The 11,438-nt window shown below is 34.2% G+C and overlaps 1 protein-coding gene across 1 annotated transcript; it reads right to left on the bottom strand.

Annotated features, from left to right (window-relative positions):
- Nucleotides 1-7,569: 7,569 nt before the first annotated feature.
- Nucleotides 7,570-9,686, bottom strand: LOC131026701 (polygalacturonase At1g48100-like). Its single transcript, XM_057956633.2, has 8 exons — nucleotides 9,477-9,686; nucleotides 9,255-9,383; nucleotides 9,008-9,169; nucleotides 8,831-8,875; nucleotides 8,416-8,623; nucleotides 8,240-8,321; nucleotides 8,044-8,152; nucleotides 7,570-7,950 (listed from the first exon to the last, which is right to left on the bottom strand). Exons 1-8 carry the CDS (start codon nucleotides 9,684-9,686, stop codon nucleotides 7,570-7,572), a joined length of 1,326 nt encoding a protein of 441 aa, XP_057812616.2.
- Nucleotides 9,687-11,438: the final 1,752 nt, after the last annotated feature.

Below are 11,438 nucleotides of genomic sequence, written 5' to 3'. Positions count from 1 at the left end.
ATCCCTTTTTAGGGAGGATTCTCAGGGGGAATCAGAAGAGGAAATTTAGGTTCTTGCTTGTATCCCTTCTCTAGTTACTAGGGAGATGAATGAGCAGCTAATGGGCCCCATTTTATTGGATGAACTTGAGAGGATTGTTTTTCACATGAAGAAGGAGAAGGCGCCATCATCAGATGGGTTCCCGATTGAGTTCTATCAATATTTTTGGGATATTATCAAATTTGACTTATTGGAGGTGGTCCAAGAGTCCCAGAGGAGTAAGCAGATGCTTTGGGCTTTGAATGCAACTTTCATTGCGCTCATCCCCAAGTGTGATGGGGCTGACCGATTAGGCTAGTTCCATCCTATTTCCCTTTGTGATGTGATTTATAAGATTATTTCTAAGTTGATAGTGGAAAGGTTGAAGAATTGGCTTAGGGGGGATCATTTCAAAAGAATAGAGTGGGTTTGTGTAGGGCCGTCAAATCTTGGATGGAGTGGTCATCACTACTAAGACCATTCATTCTATGATAGCTTCCAAGGAAAACACTATGTTTATCAAGTTGGACATGGCTAAGGCTTATGATAGAGTTCGATGGTCCTTTCTCTAGAAGATTCTTAGGAAATTTGGTTTTTCTGATGAATGGATCCAATGGGTTATGAATTGTGTTTCATCTACCAACTCATTCTCAAAGCTAATTAATGGAGATCATATGGAGCTATTTGGTGCATCCAAGGGCCTTCATCAGGGGGACCCTCTTTCCCCGTACTTATTCATTCTCTTGGCTGAGGCTCTGGGGAGATTGATTAAGTATAATGTGGGGCTTGGTACTATTCATGGTTGGAGTTGGGGTAATGGCATACCTCCTCAGTCCCATTTGCAGTTTGTGGATGATACGACCCTGATGGGACTGGCTATGATCAGTGAAGCTATAAATCTACGTAAAATTTTGGATGTTTTTCATGGGGCTTTGGGATAGTTGATCAATGAGGATAAATATTCCATTATCTTCTTCAATGCGCTGAGAACTATTCAGATGAGGATTTCTAATATCTTGAGATTTTAGGTCGGCTCTCTTCCCTTGACTTACCTGGGTATTCCTATCTCCTGTGGTAATACTCTCAGGTGGTGCATGAGCCCCTAACATGAAGATAGCTTGGAGGACACCATGGAAGCATGAAAAGAAGGTGTATGGGTTTGATAGACTCAATTTTGATGTTTTAAAGCCAATTATGGAAATTCATTGTAATGAACCTAGTGTAATCGTTAATTGTCCTAATGGGCCTAATAGGACCATAGGACCAAATATGGGATTTCAGGGTTATAGGATTGGGAATGGTCTTAAGAGTGTTTATAACTCTTGAATAAAGTATTTTTATCCTTTAAGAGTCATTATATTTGGGTAGAAGTCGATATAGGGTGTTTAATAAGAGTTTTTAATTAAAATATTTGAATATTAACAACTAGTGCCATTTTGGTGGGAAATGACAAAATAGGCTTAATAATAATTTGTAATGACAAATAACTACATGGATCGGTTGGGGAAGTTGTTGGAGGCCTACTTAAATTCTTGAGAGGCATTTTTACGAGGGGGGAGAGCACAAGAAAGTACAGATTGTATGGACTGCAACTCAATAGCAATAAAACTCATTTATTTTCCTGCAAATCTGTGGTTTATATGCTTTCTTTGCACTAAAGTAGTTTTTTCTATTGGTTTTGTAATCAAGTGAGGGTAGTGTCTATGCATCCTTACATTTTTTTAATCTATTGAAGGTTTAATAAACCTGGAACCACACATTGTACTGTACATTCCTAAGTCTGTAGTCTTTTATTTACTGTTTTGTTGGTTTCCTTTGACATAATGATCCAACCATAGATGTAAGAATTTTTTTCCTATGGATTGGATCAACCCTAAATTTTATCATACGTTATTGACAATTTAATGACAGGAAGAAGAGAAAGTTTGGTGTACACCGGGAAAGATTAACTAAAAAATGCATGGTTTTTGTGCCATAGTTATAGCAGTAACAGATCGGCCTTAAGGAGGGGATATTTTTATGCTTGAAATAGTAAGAGTATGTCGAGGACATGGTGAATCATCCTTTATTTGATTCTTGAAGTGATGTTTGATGGGTTTTTGAGCAAGCCTTAGGTTTAAGGGTGAATTAGTGAGGGTTTTAGGGTTAGGGCATATAGAAGCCTTACATGACCATAAAACCTAGAAAAAACTTGGTTTTGGATCATAGCCAAAGAATGTACGGAAGGGTTCTTTCTAGAGATCTATTTTGAAAGTACTTCCTTTGCAAATGTGGCCTAATTAGCCTACCAGGTATAAAGGACAGTGAGTTTTTGATATTGTTGGTCCAAAGTAACAATACCTAATATTTGGACATGTTATTTTTGGCTAAAAAGGGTATCCTAATTCATGATTTTTCTGTCTAGTGTTTTGCAACTTCTGGGAGATAACTGCCTAAAACAGTGTTTGCAGGGCTAGTAAGAGCCTAGGCCTAGTTGAAGACTAGCATTTGAGTTATCTTGACAAATGAAGACTTGATGTCTTAAGAAACTTAGGTACATTTTTTTTGGGAGTGTTTAAATGGTGTAGAGGCAGAGGATCCACTTGGCTTAGTGGTAGACAATTTTTGAGCCTCTTGGAGGTATGAGATGCACTTGAAACATTTTAAGAGTGGGGTTTGGGTCCTTATCAAATATTTATCTGCAAGATTGAAATTAAGCATCTACTAGATAAACTTAAGCTTTTTGGCCTAGACTTTTGAGATAAATTAGCCACTAGTTTACTTAAATAATCCAAAAGCTTTCTTTTACTATCAAAAGAAGGCTACTTGATACACGACTATCCTTTTAGAAGAAATAAGTTAGTTTAGACATATTTGAATAGTACCCTGCCCAATGGTATTTTTTCTTCATCTGATAGTCAAGATTCTTCTCTTGCTATTATTTATCCATCTCCTTCCATTAAGACTTCACTCAGCTGGACTCCTCTTGCCACTAAGAATTCATTGTTTCCCTCTTCCACTCCTAACCATTTTTCTTTTGTTCTCAAGGAATTATATCCTTCCTTTAGAGATGTAGTTATGTTAGAAGGTTGGAGGGTGGTTAGGAAGAGGAAAGATCCACATGTCTCTTTCCCTCTCCCTTTTCCTAGTCCCACTTCCTAGGTTCTTTCTCTACCTTCCTCCCCCTCTTATCCAAAACCATGAGATGCTTCTCATTCTTCCCATCATTCATCCATTCAATCTCACAATCGTAACTCAACCTCTCCTTCTTCTTGCTCCCCTACTTGTCTAGATCTCCCTCCTTCAAAGATCATCAGGCCAAGTCTTTAGAACTAAATCTTGATAATGGTTTTAGTATTTTGTCCCAAGATGATGATTCTTCTCATGGTTATTCTGAAAATTATAGAAAATTATTTCTTGGAATGTATGAGGGATCCCTCTCCCTCCTTACAAGTATAAAGTGAAAGAAATGGTTTTGAAGTGGAAGTCTAATGTTCTCTTTCTCCAATAAGTCAAACTTAGCAACACTAATATTGAGGCTTAATTGTGCAATGTTTGGAGATATGCCACTTTTGTGTATACTTCATATTTTTATAGTAGAAGTGGGGTTGTTATTGGACTTGCTCCGTGGGTTTCCCCCAATATGTCATTGATAAAGGTGATGACCCTTCTCACAGTTGTGTTTGGACCCTCACCTTTATCAATGGTCAACTCATAGGCTTTTTCTCTATTTATGCTTCTAATTTTTCTAAAGACTGCATTGAGTTACGAAACTAGATGTCTAGCAACCTTCCTAGCATTTACTAGATACTAGGAAGAGAATTTAATATGGTTGAACATTCTTATGATTGTAGTTTGTTTAGAAAATCCAATCTTAGCTATGAGGAATTTGATAGTTCACTATTCTATCAAAATTCCTTAGGATTTGTTGACCTTATCAAAGACAAGTTATCCACTCAATCAAACAGCCTATACACCCGATCCAATTGTAGGATGGGAGATGATAGGAAATTGAGTAGGATAGATAGATTTTATATATCCCCTATTTTACCACTAGCATTTTATTCTATGGGGTTATTTGTATAGGTGGACTTATCCTCTACTCTTTCTGATCATTTTCCCTTTCTCTGTAACATTATTTTTTTCCAATCCTTAAATATTAATAATTCTTTTCCCTTCAAACTCAATGTCTCTCATTAAAAGATCCCATTTCCCTGGCTGCTCTTACAAGGATTTGTGATCATTTGAGAATGGATATTGATTGGGATCTCCATGCATTTTCCATAGTGTGCTCAAGAGAATACAAGGCCACTCAATGTGTGATAAAGGGTATGGTGTGTGATCAACAACACTTAAAATAATTAATCTTTTAACATGATCATTTTTACTTTCTCATGTATATTTATGCCAACATGTATTTGGTTAAGGAATAAACCTATACAAATGTTATAGTACATGAATCCATCAACAATACTTTAGGATATCGTTACACAAGGACTTGTAGCTTCCTTCTTCCAAATTAATGATAGAAGAATGGTTTTCTGTCCCCATTATTGATAGATAGATTACCTGCTTAGAAAATTTAAAAAATTTATCTTAGTTAATTTATCACAAAATTCCTTTCTATAATTCCCCTAGCCCCACAAAAAAAAAACAACATAAAAGGGACACTTTATAATTGAGTGGTTTTTACTATGCAAGTAACTCCATTAAATCAATAATGAAAATATGCACTTTTGAAGAAATTCATATTAGATTTCTAGCTACCGATCAAAAGTGATTATAAATTTTTAATTTTATATCAATAATGACCATAGGCACTTCTAATTTGTTTTTATAGAATATTTTTTCTTTACGCAAATAATAAGAGATACCTACAAAAACTTTCAACAGTAGAATAGAAACTTAAAAGTTTTTATCCTTCTAAGATGCAAAAGATGCAATTTAATAAAAATATAAAGTTCAACCTATCCCTAAATGACCACACCATATTTTTTTGACACTAATATTTAAGAATTCTCTTATTGCCTACAAAAACTAACAAATATCTCTAGATGGTTTTTTATTACAAAGTTTTTGTTTTTTTCCTATCTAAGGTGTAGAAGATGCAAGTTTGATGCGAAAATAAAATGAATCCAACAAGAAAAAGGCTACCAAAATATGCATGCACTTGTGTTATGATTTAAAGCTTCCCATTGTCTAGATCCATAGATAATAAACATAGGAATATCCTTTCAATTACCTTGTGTCTTTATAATGAACATTGTTACACAATGAACACACAAAAATGAAAATAAAGATAAATATTGCAATTTTTCCAACAAACCTTTTTCATTTAAAAATTGCAATGAAAAACCAAACCACCATTTGAACTAGTAAATTCTTTGATACCACGCTAGAATTTTTTGGGCCATGAGAGTCAAGCAATCACATATCTTGTAAATATAGAAAATGAAAATGTACAATAAGGGAGAAGATAGATAATGGAATATCTCTCAAAATATTTGGGATTGAATTAACTTAGGAATGTATGTATAGGCATGAATGCACACACACACACACACAAACACATTTACACACACAAAGTGCAAAGAATAGCACCTGCCAACTATATTAGTGATATGCAACTACATGGAAGAACTAAGACACCTAAACAAGCATATGTCTAGAAGAAGAAATATAAATCACAGTTAGAGAACTAAGTATGAATCCCTCATTAACTTAAGTCGTTATTTATAATATTATAGTTAGAATAAAGTATAAATATTACATGGACAATATTATTTAGTACCCGTTGGAGGTGTGACTAGTGATGTATGTGTACTTGTAATAGATCTAGTGAAAATATGGTATGACATAAGGGATAGATAATATCTTAGGAGATTATAAGAAATAGAAAAATAAATCTAGAGTTGTATGTTTTTCTGTGCTACTACAAGTGAGAAGTTGGTAGTGGTATTTATGCTAGAAACATACTAATACTATTAGTGCGAAGTATATAACTATTATTTTAAGTATGTGACATGAAAATATTTGGAAGGATCTTGTCCACTTGAATAATTTTACTTAGTAGTAAGTGAATTATGTTCATGTAATGTATGTCAAGTATGGTTACATGACTCTTAGTATTATACAAGTTAGTTATATAGTTGGAAGGTTGTTACTCCAATGAATTATTCTATACTTATTGTTAATCTACAAATGTTAAATATTAATTGCAATAGAGATTAGTCATGTGAGAATGTTGTTGGTGTGTAAATGTTTGAGAGACTGTAGAAGAGTGGTATATAATAGATTGAAACTCTAGAAATGACTATCAAAAAATATTATTGTATTCAATTTGTTTGGGCTACAAATAATATGAATATGAATGCCTCTCGATGATATAATTTTTCATAATGATTTTTCACATAAAAATGTTTATGACATGTGTAATATTATAATTGAATACTATATATATATATAAAATTAAAATTGATATATATATATATATAATTGATTAGATTTGATATATATATTTTGTTGAAAGTTATATAATATTAGCAATATATTATTCTAGTCTTTTGATCTCTAGCAACAAAGCTAAAAATTGATAACAAGTCTATGACTTCATTCTTGGTAATTGTATAGGTAATTATTCTAGTTTTCATGTTCTATAGAGCATTTGAAGATGGTGCAAGTCAGCTGCCCTATGAGCTTAGACAGAAATGTCTTGAGTAAGCCTTTGATGAAAAAATTTGGTAGAATGAGATGAAATTGACATATAGTAAGGGACCAGTTTTGAAAACTAACAATATGTATATTCTTATTGTGTGGGTGGGAGTCAGAAGCCTAATTCTCTAGGTGAAGAAGATGAGGTAACTAGCTCTACATAACCAATGCCACCTAGAAAGATCTATAACATAAGATAGAGATAGAATATCTAACGGACTGAACTGAATTAATTACTTTGAAAGGATTGGATTCACAATTTTTTTGAAAAGTACCAACAATTATTTACTAAAATTCAATAGTGACAAGGAGACATTTACAAATAAAGCGTCATTGTTTAGTTTTGTACATCCATCCTAAGGGAAGTACAATAATGATTTTTGCACATTACAATATCTTAGGTTTGATGGACACAATACCATATTTGGAGGTTGATATAATTCATATTAAAGTGAAATACAAATGGAGGTGTCTAATTTTTACATAAAATGACATTATGTATGATCTTCAAAATGTGCAAAACACAATAGATTTGGACAATTTTTAGAATGAAATCTTTATGATCTTCATCCCCATTGCTATAAAAACGCAAAAAAATTGCACCAAATATTGTCGTGTTTTGCACATCTGAAAGAAATTTCAGTACATAGCCTGTTCCAAAACAAATTTTCTTAGGTGATCTGGGCATTTGATAACGACTTTTCCCAATTTAGGCATAACCATTGGCTGAAGATGTATAACATATATTTCACAATATATTCAATCAATTCAAATCACGTCGTACTTAACAAAGACTGACACAATTAGTTTAGTGGAAGTAGAGTAAATTTGGAGTTACAAACGTGGGTTCAGCAGTTGAGATTAACATTTTTCGTCGGGTGATTGAGTATGGGAAGGGTCATTGGGAGGTCTTCCAGGTTGCAGGCACTCTACACCGTTCTCCTGGTCTCCATAACTATTCCAGCAGAAGGGATCATTTTCATTTGCACCAACTGACTTAAGTTCAATGTTTATTAACTTTAAATCCGTGCATGGCATGTCGTCGCTGCAAGCCAAATAAACTGGAGTTTGAGAGTAAGTGCCTGTGATTTTTTCATAAGTGACGTCTGATATAAATACTCCCGATGTTTGGTTGCTGCAGGCCTTTTTGTCACAGTAAAATTGATCAACATCAATGGGCACTTTTACGTTGGAAACCTCTATGTTGGAGAATGACACGCTCTTCACCTGTCCAATTCCTCCCTGAAAACATTTAAAAGGGATAAGAGGAGGCACACAATATGTTTGAATTCAAGTTTTTCATTTTATAACCTTTGGCATGACATAATAACAGACCTGCCATGTTTTAATCCGGACTCCGTTGGAAGCATCGTGGATGTTGCTGTCATACACACTCACGTTGGTAACGCAGGCCTTCGTTCCATCTTTTCCAAGTCCTCCAATACTGATATCGATTATTAAGAAAACATTCTGTTCAGTCATTGAAATCGATAACTAAATAAGTATAAATATCTCTAGTAAATTGTGTTACCTGACACCGTGGCCAGGGCCGCAGTTGATATTGTGCACGCGAATGCCTGAGCAGCCTGTTTGTATCGACACGCAGTCATCTCCTGTAATATATTCGTTAAAACAAGTTATAAAATATTACAAACATGGTATCTTAATAAAATATGGAGGTAGCAGTGGGAATGATATTTGGTATACCGCATGCCAGAGAGGAGTGGTGTATTTCAACATCTTCAGAATTCTGGAGATGAATTCCGTCTGTGTTTGGGCTGTTTGCGGGAGAGGAAGTTGTGAAATTAACTACTGTAACAGAAGTGCAACTGTCAAACTTGAGGTGACATTGTGGACTGTTTCTTATTGTGATACCCTGTACAGTAACGTCGTAGCTTCCGTAGAATCTTAATGCCTTCACAAATTTACCAAGTACATCTCAGTGTCATTTCCAAGTTAAGAACATAACAACTCCAAAACAGGAGATTGGTATATTCTTGTTCGTATTATTGTACGAGAAAGGATTTGATTCACATTTCTCTCTGTAAACTCTTTAAAATGATTAAAAACCTATTGAAATTTGCTTATTTTTATGGGAGCATATTTCTCTCGAACCACTCACCGTGGGCCTGACGTTTGGTAATTTGTTTCCACCTTTGCTGCTATCCTGATTTACAGAAAATCCCAAAACTTATTGCTTTTTCGGATTATATTTCTCTCTAACCAACACCTTTGCTACGTCTCTACATAAATATCACAGATTGATAACAGATCATGTGAGCGTCTAATTAAGATTTACCGTGTCATCTTGTTCGGAAGTCTTCCACCAAGCTGCTCCTTGTCCGTCAAAAGTGCCGTCGCCAAGAATAGTAATACCATTGAGTTTTGAAAAATTTATCCAGTTCAACGGTTTCGATGCCCATGCCTTTGGATTAACTGGAGCGATAACATTTCCATCCACCTGGAAAAATTAAGACATAGCCATAGACATTTTAGCTTCTCCTTTTAAAATCCAACACTTCCATGACATTGTAGGACCATCATACCTTAAAGATAATATTTGATTTGCAGGGTCCCAAGAAGGTAAGAGGGCCAACTAGAAACTGGTAATCAGATGGAATTAGTAGTGTAGCTGACTCCTTCTCACATGCTGCTTGCCATGCCGCCAGAAATGCCTGTTTCATCCACATTAACCATTGAATATTCAATACCTAAAAAGTGAACATGTTAGCCTAGTCTAAGGATACAAGCATAGATAGAAATATTACCTTGGTGTCATCTGTCTCTCCATCACCCTTGGCACCCAATGTTGTAACGTCCACCATGTTCGAATTGACATCATAACGATTAGTAGAATTAGGTGATGATAAGGCAACCACTGATTTGTCCTTGAAATCCCTTGCTCCTAAGCATTTATTTCTCAAGCCGAACACAACTATAACTACAAACATAACATATAATATTCTCCTTGAAGACATTTTGTTCTTCAATTTAGAGCTCACAATGCCAAATATTCTCAAAGCTTGCTTTATATAAAGCATAAAGAGAGATGCTAATCACGGGTAAACAAATGAACGTGCATGATGGGACAAATACCCGTGATTAATGGTTGACATCATTTCATGATCAAATTGTTTTATCTCTTAAGTGGCCGTTTTTCCATGCTCCATGCAAATGCAGGACTCAAGGTTTAACTATGTCCGTTTAACATCACTCTGTTTGCATTTGATGGAATTTTTAAACCATGTTAAATCTACAAAACCAGTCTTAGGATGTAACATCTTCCATCGAATAGTGAGTAACAAGTTTGAGAACATGAGACGTAATCAAACGTCGTAAGAAAAAATATAATATTTTTTGTGGGCTCGTCTAATTCTGAAAGCTATACAACAGCACGGGCTATTGTGTGTATTACAAGCGACCTGAATATGCACCGTAACGTATTCTGAGTTTGATTTAACTCGAATAATTTATTATCATATCGCGACAATGCAAGGCCGAAGAAATTGACTTACGTTTTATCTCCAAAAGCAAAATTTGAAGATTGTGAATGGAAGCAGACACTTGTATGCATTGTACGTTTTCATTAGAACTGTAGAGATCCTCTTGATTTAAATTGGCTAATTCCAAAGGATAATACAAATTTCCTATCTTTGTGTGTGGGTTTTGTTGGTGCGTACGGATTGTGAACGTGGTGTAATCAGAGCAAGCGTTCACTTTTAAGATTGTTTGTGATTAAGTGTAAGTTTCTTGCAATCCCATTCATCAAATCCACGCTATCTCTCTCTCGACGTAAAATTACTGTAGCTGGCGGCTATAGAGATCAGCTTTTCTGTCTGTAGTACGTCTTTGTACCACCCAAGTAAGAAATCTCGTGACTTCCGCGATTTGCTAACATTTTTTTTTTCGTTAAATTGATTTTCGTCCTGACAAGGTAAACATTTTATAGACTAGCTGTTGTAGTTTTGGTGAATTGGTCTTGTGAATTAATTGTGTTTTGTGAAAGCGAAGATGTTGGATCTAGAAGTTTATTAACATATAAGTTTTGATGTAATGGCAAATTTGTGTCTGGTATAAGAGTTTCAATTTATGTTTGATTTTTCGAATTATGTTGGGAGAGATGGTTTTGAATCAAATTGCTACATCTTTTAGAATTGATCTCATGGACTAATCTTAACTTGTAGAAAGTGAAGGTGTGAGGTTTGCATTTTAGCATAGCAACAAATCTACAATTATATATTAGTCATAATCATTTTTTAAATTCTGACATGAAGTTTATATCAATTCCAATTAAAAAATTAATTACAGTTACATATCCTTTATCAAAATGACACTGTAGAAGTGTCTTTTTCATGTAAAAATAATATAATAAGTGAATTATTTTTTCACTATTAACATTATGTGTGACATACATATCTCTGTATGTGTATGTGTGTATAGACATACATACATCCACAACATATATAAATATACAAACCATTTTATTGTATTACACTTTCAACATATTAGTTTGTAAATAGCATGCATACTATTTTAGTACAACTATTAAAATCCTTTTGAAATAATGATTCCACCACAATTAAATTATATAAAATACTACTATACATGCTGTAGTCACATAAATCTGTCCACTTAATTAAATGAATACTTAGTATTTATTTGATTATTTAACCATCAATTAATAATTAATTAAATTAATATTTAATTAATTCATCTTAACCCTCTTCTCC

This window comes from Cryptomeria japonica, chromosome 1 (assembly GCF_030272615.1).
Source record: "Cryptomeria japonica chromosome 1, Sugi_1.0, whole genome shotgun sequence".
NCBI lineage: Eukaryota > Viridiplantae > Streptophyta > Pinopsida > Cupressales > Cupressaceae > Cryptomeria > Cryptomeria japonica.
The sequence above is the reverse complement of the archived record's forward strand: the minus strand, read 5'-3'. Positions and strand labels throughout refer to the sequence as shown.

Coding starts and splice junctions, on each gene's coding strand:
- LOC131026701 (XM_057956633.2), bottom strand. CDS start 9,686: ATGTCTTCAAGGAGAATATTATATGTTATGTTTGTAGTTATAGTTGTG. Junction 9,384..9,476: donor GAGAGACAGATGACACCAAG/GTAATATTTCTA, acceptor TGGATGAAACAG/GCATTTCTGGCGGCATGGCA. Junction 9,170..9,254: donor AATCAAATATTATCTTTAAG/GTATGATGGTCC, acceptor TAATTTTTCCAG/GTGGATGGAAATGTTATCGC.